We start from the raw sequence: 17182 nt of genomic DNA, 5'->3' as shown, positions 1-17182 counted from the left end.
AAAGTTTTCCCTCTTCTGTGTTTTGCAGAATAACTTTATCTGGACCCTTCATATGGGCCTGTACTTGGAATATTATTTACAAATGCTATCGCCCTTGTTGAAATCTTAAGCTCTCTAAAGATTAGATCGGTTCCTCTTTTAAAAAGATTCTAAGGTACCCTGATGTCTGATACAGATGAGAATTTAAAAGCAGTTAATTTCAAGCTGTGGATAAATGAATGAATCTGAAACATTCGATAACAGTGACCTAAGGAGTTGCTGGGGGAGTCACTGAGACTCAATGTAAGCTCACACCAAAATCAATAAATGCCTACTAACTTATTAGACACCTATTATGTGCAAGACATAAAGGGAGTCCTGTGCCTGAGGTCTTTGATTATACTTCTCTGCCTCTCTAACTTTCTGCCATGGAAACCCAACTTAGAGTCCATGCTCTTTCTATCTATTTTTATCTTATTTATTTATTTATTTATTTATTTTGTGGAAAAGATGGGAGTGCTAGGTAGGAATACTCTGGGCTGTCATATCTCCATCTGGGGTTGTGTACTGCCAATTTACATTTTCTGAATGAGTTATTTCTGTGTACCTTCACAGCAGACAGCACAGTGTTGCCTTGCATATATTATATGTTCAATGGGTAATTGTCAACTGATTTTATGTAAGCAAGTGACAGCATACATACATTATAACAAAGTGAAGAGGCTGGGCTCTGAAAGAGTTAGGAGTCTTTCTTTAAAATACAATGCTGGAGTTAGGCTTAAAGTTCAAGTGCCCCTGCACCCTGCCCTGCTCTATCTCTAACAGGGCTGATCTGATAAGGCAGTGGAAGGGTGCTAAGACCTTTGCTCCCTCTCTGCAACTGAAAGCATTCTTAGCTTTCTAGTGGCCCCCACTGCCTCACTGGCTGTGGAGCTCTCCAGACCATAGATTCCTTTTTTGCACTAGCAAAAAAAGATGCTCTCTAATCTGAGGATCCTCTTCAACAATGCAGCTCTCAGAAAGAATCACAATTCTGTGGTTCGAAATTTTCGGTAAGTGATAGAGATTGGGATTGGGTCAGTGGTGAAAACTGGAACTACGTTTTGCAGGGGAGTGTACAAAGTGCCTTTTTCTGAAGAGTAATGGTGCCACAGTCAGCAGTTGCATGAGACAGCTGTCTCTAATTCTAGCTGGGTTTTCATAACTTGCTCATTCTGTAGTTGAATTTTACCATGCTAACCAAGGCAGGTACAACAGATTAAATATTCTCATCATCTTCCATTTGAGTACATTTTAAAGGAGCTACTGACTGAAGAAGGAAACTAGAGGAAGTAATTTACAGGGGCCTTCAACTCATATTTGTTTTTTTGAGAAAACATCATGTCACTCTAGGGTGTCAGAGCTAATCCAGTCCCTAAAAGAAAAAAAAAAAGCTTCAAATGGAAATGAACTGAATACTTAGAAAGAGCTGCTGCAAAGGAAACTCAAGTATCAGTATCTCTACAACTGCTTTTTTTAAAGTCAAAATTTGAAATTCATCTTTCAAATTATTGGTGGTGTATGCAAAAGAGACTACTTCTAAAGAATTAAATAAAAGCTTATTCAGTATCCACTATCAGCCACAGAGCACAGGTTGAGATTGCTGTGCCATATGCCAGCCATGAAGGTGGAGGGGAGAAGAGTTAGCTGGTAAGCAACGCTATCAGGTGGAGACCTTGTAGCCAGAAAGATTCTAGAATGGTTGTCTGGTCACAGTTAGAATTTCCCCAGAGCCACTTTGCAATCTAAACTGACCTGCGAAACAACCTCCCTGGGTTACTAAGTGAAGGCTCCAGCTGGAGCTGGAAGTTTCCTCACACTATTAAGAATTGTGTTTGTAATGGTGCTCCTGGGACGCCTTGCTCTCAAACTACCTGATAGAGCTAGTTTCACTGAACTCCATCTTTACCACCCCTTCTTTGGTGAGTATAAATAAGGCTTTCAGATGCAAGAATAATACTGTACTCATGTATTTTCTTGTTTTATAGACATATAGGATAAGAAGAGCCCAGAGAGATTGTCTATCACTTAGTGCCAAAGTCATATCATATAAATCCATTTTTAAAGCATGTGGGAAAAAAATCCTCAGGTTTTAACAAACTATAGAAAGGATTCCTGGAAGTATAGTCTCACGCTGAGCTTTTGGAACCTATGCAACTAGGCTACAGGCTTAGCATCATTACTAATTTGCTGCATGACCTTTAGCAAGTCACCAAACTTTGCTGCAATGTTACTTCACCTATAAAATGGATAGGCGTATGACCTATACTCCATATTATAGGGTGATTTAATCATTCTTTCAACAAATATTTATTGGGTACCTATTTTGTTCCATTCACTGTGCATTCTGTTAGAGATGCAATGGTAGATGAGCTGTGCTGGCTACTTTTATGTCAACTTGACAAAAGCTGGAGTCATTGGAGAGGAGGGAGTCTCAGTTGAAAAAAAAATGCTTCCAGAAAATTGGGCTATCAACAAGCCAGAAAGGCATTTTCTTAAGTAGTGATTGTTGGAGAGAACCCACCCCATTGTGGGTGATACCATCCCTGGGCTCGAGTTCCTGGGTTCTATAAGAAACCAGGCTTAGCAAGCATGGGGAGCAGGCCAATAGGTACCACTCCTTCATGGCCTCAGGATCCTGCCCTGTGTGAGTGCCTGTCCTGACTTCCTTTGATGATGAACTATGATACGGAAGCATGAACCAAATAAAGCCTTTCTTATCCAAGTTGCTTTAACCATGGTGTTTCATCACAGCAATAGAAACCTTAACTAGGATATAAGATACTTCATTCCAGCCACATGAACTCACACTCCAGTGATAATCAATGAGATAATTTGTGCAAAACCTGTAAAATAGCAGGTGAGTGCTCCCTGTTTTTCATTCCACCTCACTGGGTAACATCAGATAAAAGGGTGATTCAAATTTACTTAATAGTTTTTAAAGAAGAAAAATCACCGAGTTGGAAATAGTATGGTGAATAAATAACTGATGCTTAAAACTTAAACATATATCCATTTTAGCAAATTACATAGGACTTTATTTTTTTAATAATCATATCAGGTTGAATTTTACAAATAAAATATCTCTAAAATAATTGGCCTCTTTGATCACTACTAATTTTCTCTTGCTGATATATACTAGCCTCAGTACTAATTCTCTTTTTGATGTGTACTAGCCAGACTGCATTTCTAAAACCCCTAATAGGATCTGGAGCAAAATCCAGCTAAATTAGCCCAAACGTCTATTGGATTTTTGAAAATATGAAAACCATTTTGGACTTTGAGAAACTCAATAGTATTTGTCCTATTAAAAACAAGATAATACCATGCAGTGGTTTATATCTTGAAACTGACTGTATTGAGGACCACCTAGTAGGACAATTAGTAAAACACAGCTCAAAGTGTGTCAGAGAGGATTAACTTTTTTGGAAACCTTGCCTGTTCTCTCTGCTTTCTGGCTACCAAGATGTGAGCTATTATTGTTTGACACATCTTTTCCAACACAATGCACTGAAATTTCTGTAAGTCTGAAGGAAGTTATATTCTCTCTTAAGTTGTTCATATTGTCTATTTCATCACAATGTGACAAAAGCTATGAACACACGCTGAAATGGGTTTCAAAGAGTATTCTTATGTAGTGTGTGTATTTGTCATTCCTACTGCATTTAGTCATACTGCCTGCAATATAGATTAACTCTAAACTGCTAGTTTCTATTATGACCCTCAGACTTTGACAAGGCTCCCTCACAACAAAGAAAAGCACCCTGTAACCACTCTTACACTTTTGCTTTACCCAAATTTGACTTCTTTCTCATTTTTCCATGTCTGGGGGAAGGTGGAAGATCCCTGTTACACAGCATACCATATGAATTAACCATTAGAGGCTAAGAGGAAATGTGTGGCTAGAATTTGACAGTGCCACAAAAACTGAGGTTGAACAATTTTGAAATGAATAGTCATATATTGCAATGTTCATAATAAAGTAACAGCTGAAGTGGGGCTGAAGCCATGCACACAGACACCTGGATCAATCAGTTTTAGTCAGTTAATTTTTTTTCTTTTTTCTTTTCTACAAAATCAATAGTATCAGACACCGAGAATGGTGAAAACAGCAAATCAGCAGGCATTCCATCTCACACACAAGGCTATGCAGACTGGCTGGGTTTGGATAATGTGTTCTATGATTTGTTGCCTGTTAGGAAAACCACTTATAGCTTTTAAAGAAACCACTAAAAATCTCTTTCTTTGTCAGAGAAGACCAATTTATAAGTGCACTTCAATTTCATCTTCCAAATCGAAATTTCTTCAGAGAATATTGAGCTAAGCCAGCCAATTCTGTGGAGGTTATAGATTGAAGCCGGGGGTGACTGGTTTTCAGGTATTTCATTCCAGACCTCCATAAGGACTCACATAACTCATTATGCTTCCTTTGTCTCCCACACATGTCCACCCATATACACAGACACTACGATGAAGTGATCACAGACTGCACATAGAGGAGAGACAAGAATAAATGATCTTTGTTTGTGTTTTAATGTCAAATATTAAAATACCTTAATTTTTTTTCCTATTCTGATCACAGAAAACTATGTACGGCACAGGACCAAATTAGAATGGAGATATAGGTTCTCCTCTGGCCAACAGTGGATTTTTACAAAACTACCATTTATTAATTAAACTAAAATAATAGAAGCCATATATTTTTATAAGTCATAGCAAATTTGTTTTTAAATTTGGAAAAAGACTTGTGATTGTTCACACCAATGGAATCCATTCAAGAGTTTTGTGACTATAAAGCCTCTCAACTGCTTTCTAGGGTGCCTTTTTAAGAAAGTAAATGAGATTAAGTTGGCTATTGCAAATTCTTATGTTCATTAACTTTATGGATGTTGTGGGAGACAAAGCATGAAGAACCATTGACTTAGTTCCTTGGATCAGCTTTTCAGATAAGAAATGGAGGCCAGAACTGGCAAATGACCTTCCGAAGGTCATAGTTTATTACTTTCCCTTGGCTAAACTAGTACAAGATTCAACTATGTTAAAAAGTAGTGTTCTTTGTTCAGCTTACTAGGTAACTCACTTGGATACTGAGCTACCATGGGCAGGGGTTCTAGGTTATATCCATACTTGGTCCTTGGTTGGAGACACAGTCTCCTAAAAGACCCCTGTGCCCAGATATATTTGGTCCTTGTGGAGCTCCTGTTCACTCCAGGTCATACTAACTCCCCCTTCTTTCATACAATTCCCTGCACTCTGCGAAAGGTTTTGTTATGAGTCTCAGCATCTGCTTCGATACACTGCTAGGTAGAGTATTTCAGAGGCTCTATGTGGTAGGCTCCTGTCCTGTTATCTGTTTTATCCTACTTCCACTGTCCATCCAATTTGTCTTTCTAAGTGAGGATTGATCATCTTACCCCGGGTCCTCATTCTTGTTTAGCTTCTTTAGGTGTACAGATTTTAGTATGTTTATCCTATCTTATAGGTCTAGTACCCATTTATAAGTGAATATATACCAAGTGTGTCTTTCTGCTTCTGGGATACCTCATGCAGGATGCTCTATTTCTGATGGGAACTCAATGGCTTTCTCCCTCCACCCCTGCTGCCACCCAAGAGAGGAGCCGCCCTGCTAGGCCACAGAGGAGGACATTGCAGCCAGTCCTGAAGAAACCTGATAAGCTAGGGTCAGATGGAAGGGGAAGAGGACCTCCCCTATCAGTGGACTTAGAAAGGGGCAGGGAGGAGATGAGAGAGGGAGGGTAGGATTGGAAGGGAATGAGGAAACAGGCTACAGCTGGGATACAAAGTTAATAAACTGTAACGAATATTAAAAGAATAAAAATTTAATTAAAAAAAGTAGTGTTCCTACTCTGATACTTTGATTCCTCCAAATTGATGAGGTTGAACAACCTATAAAGGTCCAATATCCCTTCTTAAATATAGCCAAAATATGTAATGAAAGAAAGAGAAGGAAATACACTTTAACTTTCACATTATGTACAGTTATACAATGGAATACTACTCAGCAACTAAAAACACAAATGAAATTTGCAGGCAAATGGTGGGATCTAGAAAAGATCATTCTGAGTGAGGTATCCCAGAATCATAGAGACACAAATGGTATATACTCACTTATAGGTGGATATTAGACATATAATATAGGATAATTAGGGGGTAGGAGGGTGGGATTGAGAGGGGAGGAGGGAGGGGCTTATGGGGGATACAAAGTGAATAAAGTGTAATTAATAAAATGAAAAAAAAATTGAAAAAATAAAAATAAATATAGGGTAATTATACTAAAATCTGTACACCTAAGGGAGCTAATCAAGAAGTAGGACCCTGGTTAAGATGATCAATCTTCACTCAGAAAGGCAAATGAGATGGACATCAGAAGAGGGAGAAAACAAGGAATGGGAAGGGAGCCTATCATAAAGGACCTTTGAAAGACTCCATCCAGCAGGGTATCAAAGCATATGCTGAGATACTTAGCCAAACTTTGGGCAGAGTGCAGGGAATCTTATGAAAGAAGGGGGAGATAAAAAGACCTGGAGGGAACAAGAGCTCCACAAGGAGAGCAACGAACCAAAAAAATCTGGACCTAGGGGTCTTTTCTGAGACTGATAACCTATCCGAAGACCATGTATAGAGATAACCTAGAACTCCTGCAGAGATGTAGCACATGGCAGCTCAATCTCCACGTGGGTTTCCTAGTAATGGGAACAGGGACTGTCTCTGACATGAACTGATTGGTCTGCTCTTTGATCACCTCCCCTTGAGGGGGGAGCAGCCTTACCAGTCCACAGAGGAAGACAAAGAAGCCAGTCCTGGTGAGACCTGATAGACTAGGGTCAGATGGAAGGGGAGGAAGACCTCCCCTATCATTGGACTGGGGGAGGGGCATAGTAGAAAAAGAGGGAGGCAGGGTGGAATTAGGAGGGGATAGAGGATGGGGCTACAGCTGGGATACAAAGTGAACAAACTGTAACTAATAAAAAATGAAAAGAAAGAAGCTTCTGAGTCTCAACCTTAAGGCTCTCTGGAAACTGCAGAAGCTAGTCTTTATCTTCAATGCTCATTAGGGGTCAAAGGAACAATTTACCACTCAAGTTTTTCCTTCTCTGGAAAAGCCAGTTTCTAATTGTGCACATTGTACTCAAATAATGCAGTTTCTCTTCCAATGAAAGATGCAATGATACCAGAGAATACATTCAAGCCTTCCCCATCCCTCAAATAATTTGTCAGAAGTGGAAAATGCAGACTGGAGTGATGAAAGACTTTATTCTGCAAGTAGCCCATGTACTTCAATTTCTAGTTAGATATTTAAGTAAAGCTAGTATGTGAATCTTCACTTATCATCTTAGTATTCAGTAATTTGGGCTTAAGAAACCTCTGCATTCATTATTTTTTTTTCAAGTAGTGTAATTTAATGAACTAATTGTTCTTTTCTCAGAGGCTCTGGCTCTAATTCAACTGCAAATTGGTTTTTAAATTTTATTTTATTTTTGTTTTGAATTAGCACATAATTTATATATATTTACAAAGTATAATATATTTAGATTCATGTATATATAGTATAAAGCCCAACTATGGGAAATTAGTACTTATATAACTTTGTTATCATTGATGAGAAATCTGTATGTAATTCTCATTGGCCCCAATGTTTTATTCTTTCTGTTATATGTGAGCTGAAGAATGAGAATGTGTGACTGTAGGTGTAACTCACTGGAATCCTAAATATTTCCATAAGACAAAATAAAATGAAATGTATTTCTAAAAGGGGGAGAATGATAATGTAGCCCAGGTCTGATCTGAGAGGTTGTTTCTTGTTTAATTTTAGTTTCCTTCTTATATGATGTAGTACAAGAAGAGTAAAACAATTCATGGAAAAAAATAGTGGCTTGGGTGTGGCTGGAGAGATGGCTCAATGGTTAAGTGCCTATATTGCTCTTGCACAAAATCTGAGTTTGATTCCTAGCACTCACATCTGGCAGCTTACAAAGACTTATAACTCCATTTCCAAGGGGATCCAAAGCCCCTAACACAATTAGGCACCTGCACTCCCATGTACATACCTCTCTACCACCCACACAAAAATAAAACAAATCTCCTTTTTAAAAGAGTGATTTGTGCCTTGGTTTTGGTTTTCCTGAGCTAGAGCAGGCTATTTCTGCTCGGAATTGGGACTTTGTCGCCAGCATCTTTACCTGGTTTATTTGAATGGGGGTTATCACACCCAAACAGGACAATGTTTAACAAGGACCAGGGAAAAAAGAGGTTTGTGTCAGGGGTATCTCAATATGGCCCACTTGTGGAGCTCTTGTACTTTTCTCTAATTTTATTAGCTTAGGAAAGAGGTGTGGCAATTTCATTTTGTAGCCAAGGCAAATTCTATGAGTTGATAATAAACAGGATAGGAATTAAACTAAGACCATTGTGTTTGCTTTCCTTTTAATAATACTTTTTCCTGATTAGTTCTTGATATCTATGAAAAACAACTTTTTCCTAAGCTAACGTTTCCTGCCCCACCTCCTGGATAGAATTCAGAAAGATAATGACTACTCTAATTAATTTTCAATGGTATAAACAGTAGGACTCTCTTTATCAGTTGAGTTACATTTAAGCTTTTTTCTATTCAGTAAGGCAATCCCTCATATATTGGTGCCCTAAATGTAACATATCTGTTTATCTACACTTCTTGCCACTGAGAACCATGGAAACTTATTCTGTCTAAAAGAAGCTTGTGGGTTGCCATTGCCCTGCTGAAAATTTATCCATCTTGGTGCTGAGGTCACACATTGGTCCCACCTGTTTTTTTTTCAAGTCTGGGTACTTAATTTAAAAAGATATGCTCAGGATGTACTATTATAGTACTCTCATTTCTGAGTACATGCCCATTCATTGTTCTCAGTAGATCAATGAGTACTGTCACAGAGTGCCTGACTGAGTAGTAGGGGAGTTTCAGCTTTAGCAATATCCTAGGCCACAACTAATTATTCTCCATGCCTCACAAGTTTTGAGTTGAATCTACTTAAAATTATAGAATGACCAGTTGGTACAGGATTGTGGATTGAGCCTCTGTTTGAAAGACACTAATTATACAGCCAGAGCAACTTAGTGAAGAATAATTTATTTACATAAATGCAGAAAATGGCTGAAAGGAAAGAACAAAATTTTCTGTGAGGAAGTGATACTGACTGCATACTTGATATTCTGAGAGATAATATACAACCTTGGAAGTGCAAAGAAAAAATTAATTAGAAGTTAATCCAGTCTTAGAAAAGAATATGGCAATTCACCAAATAATAAAATAGCTTGTTTTGGAAGACAAATGATAAAAAATCAAGCACTGTGAAAACTACTCTCAATAGATTTTACAAAGAAATGAAGCATTGCAAATTTCACTATTTTTTTTTAATTCCAGTGTACTGAAGATACATCTGCTATGATGCTTTTGCAATTCTCTACACATCTGTAGTAGAACATAAGAGAGCCTTCAGTGCTTTGGAAATCATTTTTAAGAAGTCACAGAATAACTGTGGTTTTCCCACTAATTATTAAGGATAGTTTGTCTTGTTTCAGATTTAATGGTTATTTATAATCTAACACTACTGTGCTGAGGCAGAAAATACCCTTTCATGTTTTATAAAGCAAGCTTTGGAGGATCTTATGCTAAGTTAAATAAGCCAGCCATAGAAGAACAGCCACTATATACTTTCACATACATATCATATCTATAATAGTCTAGCTTAGCGAACCAAAGACTGCAGCCATGGTTGTGAGAAGCTGAAGAATGAGGCATATGAATATGATATTTTAATTATGCTACACAAACAAATTCTGAATATTCTGTATGGTGAAGTAGTTGTAATTACCTAGATAGCATTTTCCACTTCACCATTTTTGAAGAGACTAGGTTTGTTTATTGCAAAACAAAGCCTCCCCCCCCCCAAAAAAAAAAAGACACAGGAAGCCTTTAGTGGGGAAAGTATATCAGGTCATGATTGCTCCTAGTAAAGCATCTGGGCAATGAGAATCAGGGTAAGATTATCAGCTGTTGCTGTGTATAATCTAGTGTATTTTGTAAAGAGAGTGTGTTGTCCCTCATACTCCGTGGGAAGAACTAATAGTTTCTGTTGTATATAAATTAAAAATCAAAGGATTTGACCAAAAGATAATCAAACATACTTGTCTGACACTTATACTTTTGAACTCAAACCTTCTGTCAGTGGAGAACTATCAATATCAGCATCTTAAAATGAATGCCAATGGCAGGACATTGACCCTAAGCCTTAACATGAGCTTTTGCTATATATGAGAATAGATATGAGAAATATCTGAAGGCCCTCAAACTTTTGTTTCTTTTTTTTTAAGAGTAGTAATAAGATCTAAAAGTTAGAAATTTTTATTCACTAAAAGAGATTGGTTCTCTACTCTGTTTTGTTTTTTGTTTCATAAAAATCAGGAAGAAAATTTAAGATCATTGAAAAAAAATATATCCCTTTTCATTTCCAATTCTATTTCATGAAACTCAACCAGAACAATACAATTTTAAAGTCTATGGGTATATTATATTATTATCACTATCATTATTATTTCTCCAAGAGGCTAAAAGAGGGTACCAGATCACCTGGAACTGGAGTTACAGATGTTGGTGAGACATCATGTTAATACTAGGTTGAATCTGGATCTTCTGGAAGATCTTTCAGCACTCTTAATTACTGAGCCACCACTCCATTCCCACTCTATGGCTTTGGGGTTTTGTTGGTTTTAATGAAACTGTGAGTCCTGTGAGTGCGAAGGAGTTGGAAAATGTATACCTAAATCCTTCAAAGGATGGTAGTAAGAGCAGGGTAGTGAGTCCTGAAAGGATACAAGATTGGGAACGCAGCTTTTGTGGATTCCAAAAATAACCAGAATTCTGAGCTTGAAGGCCACGCCAAAACTAAGGCCTTAAAATGAGCTCATGAGTTTACTTTTCCGTTGTTGATAGATGTGAATCTTAATGGTTACAGTGACATTTCCTGTATTCCCTGAAAAGCAGGGAGTGGGGTTTCCAAGCAAACATTTCTTCCTTTAAAAATAATGTTGGAGGAAGTCTCAAGACATGTAATGGTAATGTCTTATCATAACACACAGAGTCAAAAGATCATATATTGCTGAGATTATATTCTAGAAGAAAATGTATTTTCAAAATATCTCTACATTCGAAGTGGTAAAGATTAAGCTGCCATAAATCTATTCAAGACAGAGTTAGATAAACTGTTTTAGAGAGCTCCATAAGAAAGCTGCAGTTGAACTTGGAAATGCATAAATATTAGTCAAAGACTTACTTTTCAACAACATCAGTGCTTATATAGTCCAAGGGTTTCTGACACTTATACTTTTGAACTCAAACCTTCTGTCAGTGGAAAACTATCAATATCAGCATCTTAAAATGAATGCCAATGGCAGGACATTGACCCTAAGCCTTAACATGAGCTTTTGCTATATATGAGAATAGATATGAGAAATATCTGAAGGCCCTCAAACTTTTGTTTCTTTTTTTTTTTTTAAGAGTAGTAATACACAACCTCCGGACTACAGTTGATCCTGTTTGCAGAATGTGCTGGGATTGAAGCTTAGCAGAATTGTTGTCAGAGAGACCAGAGGGCCTTCATCCAGAAACTGGTGGGAGCAGATACAGAGTCCCACAGCCAAATAATAGGCAGAGTTTGAGGGAGAGGAGGAGAGAAGAGGAAAGATTGGAGGAGCCAAAGGCGAAAAGGAAATCATAAGAATATGCCTCACAAATTCAGCTATCAAGGACTCAAGTGGGATCATGGAGCCTGTATGGGTCTCTGTTATGGTTGTGTAGCTCATTATTCTTGGGGATTTCTGACAGTGGGACTCTTTGGGATCTTTTTCCTCCTACTGGGTTGCCTCATCCAGCCATGATGTGAGAATATGTGCCTGGTCTTAATGTAGCTTGTTACACTGTATTTGTTTGTTTGTTTGTTTGTTTGTTTGCTTTTTCTGAGGGGAAATAGAGGGATCATGCATCTAGAAACAAGGGGAAGGGGGAAGAAATTGAGAGGGTAGGGAGGACAAACTGAATTTGGGATGTAATACATGAGAGAAGAATAAATAAAAATAATACAAATAATACAAAATATTATAATAAACAAATGCATAACCAAATTGACTTAGGTGAAGTCCCAATTTCCTCTATAAATATTGTGACTCAGAGTTATCCAGTTGATAACTTACTAGCATGGAGGTATTGTACAGAGTTTTATATTCTGTTAGCTAGAATTCTAATAGAAGGAAGGAAGGAATAGTCTGTTCTAGAAACTGCCTAGTTAGCTAAATGTTTTGCATATTGAAAAATCAGTTTAAAGTATTTTCTTTTTCTTAGTCTAAATATTTTACTTTTAATTTTTATTATGCTTTCTAATATATATAATCTGTTGCTATATCTTATAAATAAGTGTATGTAATAGATTTATGTTCAAAATTCTTTATAGATATATTTTTTAATTTTTTGTGCATATGTGTGTGCCTGAGTGTATGTGTCTTAGGAAGGGTTTTATTGCTGTGAACAAACATCATGACCAAGGTAACTTTTATAAAAGAAAACATTTCATTGGGGCTGGCTTTCAGTTTCAGAAGTTCAGTCCATTATCATCATGGCAGGAACCCCTGCACAGATGCAGCCCATGGCAGCTCAGTGTCCAAGTGGGTTCCATATTAATGGGAACAGGGACTGTCTCTAACAGGAACTGATTGGTTCCTGCTCTTTGATCATCTTCCCTGAGGAAGGAGCAGCTTTCCCAGGCCACAGAGGTAGACAATGGTGCCAGTCCTGATGAGACCTGATAGACTAGGATCAGAGGGAAGGGGAGGAGGACCTCCCTTATCAGTGGACTGGGGGAGGGGACCAGGTGGGGAAGAGGGAGGGAGGGTAAGGTTGGGAGGGGAGAAGGGAGGGAACTACAGGGGGGGGGGATACAAAGTAAATAAACTGTAATTAATAAGATTTAAAATAATAAAAAAAAACAGGAGTCTTTAATAGAACTGATCTATCTCTTGTCAGGTGAAGCAATATAGAGCATTTCCCATGAGCCAGGGTGGAATAAGAACAAGAACTGGTAACATGGCATTGTTTTTGATTGTGGCAGGTGATGTCCTGGAGAGGTGGAAAGATCTTAATTGGTGTGGTGATAGCTGGATAAACATAAAACCATTAATACCCCAAGAAATACTAGAAAGCTAGAAACCAACTATATTTGATCTCCCATTCAACTCAGTTTGAGGACCTGCAGGAAAGGAACCAGAGCAAACTTGTCCTGGAATGTCTTCCCTCAATAAAGGAAGCCAATCGAAATCAGACATAAGCTGAAGGTCAAAGGTGTCAACGTGCAAGAATTTCCCAATATTGAAAAATGCATTACCATTGTTACAGTTATATTATTAATGTTTATTATTTTACCATCATTCTCGGGATACAAAAATAATGATAGGACTTTAAAACATCTCTCTGCATGGTGCTAGAAGAGCTGCAGGGCTGGCTGTGCGTCCATCCAGTAACAAAAGGAATACAAGTCTTCACAAAGACATATAAAAGTCATAGGGGGTAAACAACACAGTTTTCTCTTGTGCATTATCAATCTTACTTGTACAGATTTCAACAACAGTAGATAAGCTTCACATAATGAATATTATGTTGAACACTAGTTTATATAACATACATAATTTTATTTTCACAATGACACTATGAAACTATTACCCTCACTTTGCTTATGAGAAACATCTGCAGAGCTGAGGTTGCTTGATTTTGTTAAGTGGCTAATTCAAGTGCATCAGAATTTAATTTCTTTCCGCAAAGTCTTCTCTTCTCTCAGATATAACAATCACTGCACATACAACATGGAAATCATAGCCATATCAGTTTTATTAATGTTTTGCAGAGACATGCTATACCATATGATTTATTATGTTTCATTCCCAAAATAGGTCAATTGGACTACCCCACAACATTGCTTTCTTGAGTACATACTGTCCTCTTCTGCTTTTCTCCTTCTTTTGTAGGTGTGGGAAGCCACTACAGGGTCAAGTCCAGCTGAAAGGCCGTGACCTCCTTACCCTAAAGAACTTCACAGGAGAGGAGATTCAGTATATGCTGTGGCTATCTGCAGATCTGAAATTCAGGATAAAGCAAAAAGGAGAAGTATGTGACATTTGCTTTTTTTCTTCTCTTCTATTACAAACCAACAGCCCTTTTGGAGGCAGCTTCCCTAAAGCAGAAGGAAAAGAAAAACTACATTAACATTCCTGAATGGTAGCTAACTAGTGAAATCTCACAGGCAAGGTAATTGATTAGCACCGAGTGTATGTAAAGAAGCTTGAAAAGCAGTTATTCTATGACAAGTCCTTGTACATTTTTTTTTCCAACAGAATCCTAAAATTCATTAGCAACTGGATCCGAAACTGAGATATCATTGGTCTAGAAAGATTTTATTTTATACGTATCTTTTCTCTCTGTGTTTTCTATCAGTTAAAACTTAAAGATATGTTGTTGGTATTTTTTTTTTTTTTTGCAATACACTTCTGGCTATATATCAGATATGTCATCATTATTATAATATTCATAATGGTGAGATTATGTTTTGAAAAGCATTCCAAGTATAAAGATACAAGTAAGTTCTAGCCAAATAGGGGAAAAAATTGAATGTGGTGCTTAACTATAGGCATTGTTCTGCATTTTAAGCAATTTATGTTTCAAAATGCTAATGCAGTAGCATCATTTATAGTGCATAATTGTGAAAGCAGATTTGTATTCCAAATTTGTTCAAAGGTTGTTTGTTTGTTTGCTTATTTATGAGACTGGGTCTCACTCTGTAGCTTTGGCTGACCTGGAACTTACTATGTAAACCAGGCTGGCCTTGAACTCACAGAGATCCACCTGCCTTTGCTTCCCCAGTGCTGGATGTGTCTCTTTGCCTGATTCAAAGTGTTTCTTTTTTTAAAGATTTGTTCTCAGGTTGAGGAAGTCTGATATGACTCTGGCTTTCTTGTGTAATTGCCTAGCTCAATTGGCAAAGAGATGCTCCAACTGCTATGGGGTGATGTTCTTGCAGAACACTTGAAGTGAGGGAAAAGGCATTCTTAGGTCAGAGAACATTGCCTTTTCATGCTTTGCTGACTGGAGCCGAGAAGATGATACCACATCTTATCAGGAAGTCTAATAACACATGAAGATGGAGGAAGACTTTCAGGAGTGTTTTCAAATGACTTCCAGGAACAAAGCCTTTATGTTCTCTCATGAGGGAGACTGAGGAACATGAAACTAAACACCTGAGTTTCATCTGTGTCCTAAGTAGGATTCATGTTGTGACAGAGTAAGAACTTACTAGCTAAAAAGTCCTTCTGAATTAAACATCTTCAGTATCACTAAAATTGAGTGGAGATTTCAATAGAGTTAAGTAAGACAATGACTCTGGTGTAAAATATTATGCTCTGGAGCCAACTCCCAAATTGAACCCAATAATCAGTAGTACTGTATCTCAAGTATAGTGACATTCATCTGTAACCCTAGGCCTTGAGAAGGGAAGGTAAGATGTTTAAATTCAGTTTTAAACAACATTGTGACCACTTATTCAGAAGTAGTAGTTAACTGATCCAATTTTTTATTACCACTTTGAAATACAATTCATGATATTGGATCATAGGTATACCTTGCAGTTTAATAGTATTTTTGTCATTCGTTTTCAGTATTTGCCTTTATTGCAAGGGAAATCCTTAGGAATGATTTTTGAGAAAAGAAGTACTCGAACAAGACTGTCCACAGAAACGGGTAAGTCCACTGACAAGTTCACTCTTATGTTGAAGAGCTAGCCAGAGGATGGAGACTTGAAAGGCTTAAGCCAGTGGGGAGTTCTATGTATCTCTTAGCAACTACAAGAAGCAAATGCTGGGTGTCTTTCAATTCTGGTAAAAGCTATATGTAGAAAGATCAGCTACATCAGTAGGAAGCCTATGAAGCGTTGACTAGAATCTTCAGACATTGCTTCACACTTATGGCAAAATCTAAGTGGACACAAATCCTGAGGCCGTAAACTCATGTAGGAAATGTGTCTATTTTTAGTCATGAACTTTTTCTTTTGAACCAATTCTGTTAGATAGTAGGAACTTAACCTCTCCAGCATTAGACAGTCCTTATTTGTCCTGAAGTTCATGTTGTGGATATCTGGTCTTCTCTCCCTCTCTCCAGTTACACCTAAGTCCTGGTAGATACTAGTATGCCTAGATAGCTAGGGTTCAGCTAGTGTGCTTAGTCCTCAGGTCAACAGCATTGAATGTTTACACTGGGGCCTCCTGGAATTTGTATAGTTCTATTGTTTCTGCAGTTTGCTGCAGGGTTTGTTTCACTCTGATCACAAGACCTTATTAAGACTTTTGTTTTAGCTCCTGATAGTGCTCCACATTCCACTGGAGCAGAGATACCATAAGGCTATCTTTACCTAATTGTTCCTTTCTCAAGGACAATGCAGGGGAATTCTGGAACATTTACTGCCTATCAAAGCTCAGTATTAAAGGCAGAAAACAGATGTTCTCAGTATTGGAGTTCCTCAAACTCATATGAGGTTTTCATGTTCCCCATTCTTTGAAAGTTGGTCTGGGGAGCACACAGCATGTACAGTCACAATGGTCCACCTATTTCTATTACTGTTGCCTGCTTTGACTTCCAAATCTGTTACTGCTGTTTGTGCCTAGACTCCAGGCAGTCAAAACTCAAGGTGTTTTTTCATTTTCTAAAGATATTATCTCCACAATAAGTTTCAAGTAGTTTATCTTTAAACTTGCAAGCCACAAATTACCGTTTTTCTTTTTCTCTGTATTTCTTCTCCATCAGACCTTTATTGAATCAACAATGTGACCCAAACAAGGAGTGAGGGTTGAGAAAGAAGTGTCACAAAAACATTGGCAGATTCTTTAATTCTCAGATGCCTTACCCTTACTTAGAAGCATCATTGAGCACTTTCTCAGGCTTAAATTTGAACTCTACTATATGTGATTTGGTCCCATAGTAATTAATAATAAAGGTAATCAACTAGATAGCAAAAAACCAAAAGAAACAAAGGAAGAAAGAAAGAAAGAAAGAAAGAAAGAAAGAAAGAAAGAAAGAAAG

General features: G+C 37.6%; 1 protein-coding gene across 1 annotated transcript in view; it reads left to right on the top strand.

Moving 5' to 3' along the window:
• The first annotated feature begins 857 nt into the window (after positions 1–857).
• The window catches only part of Otc (ornithine transcarbamylase), a 79159-nt gene continuing 62834 nt past the window's right edge, over positions 858–17182 (top strand). Inside the window, exons 1-3 of the mRNA XM_055599531.1 lie at positions 858–1031; positions 14083–14221; positions 15766–15847. Of these exons, the coding sequence (XP_055455506.1) occupies positions 955–1031; positions 14083–14221; positions 15766–15847 (298 nt within the window). The 5' untranslated portion in view covers positions 858–954. The remainder of the gene's footprint in view (positions 1032–14082; positions 14222–15765; positions 15848–17182) is intronic.

The sequence above is a fragment of the Psammomys obesus genome, unplaced genomic scaffold (assembly GCF_907164565.1).
Source record: "Psammomys obesus unplaced genomic scaffold, mPsaObe1.curated_primary_1811, whole genome shotgun sequence".
Classification (NCBI taxonomy): Eukaryota; Metazoa; Chordata; class Mammalia; order Rodentia; family Muridae; genus Psammomys; species Psammomys obesus.
This window is presented reverse-complemented; position numbering and strand designations above follow the sequence as displayed.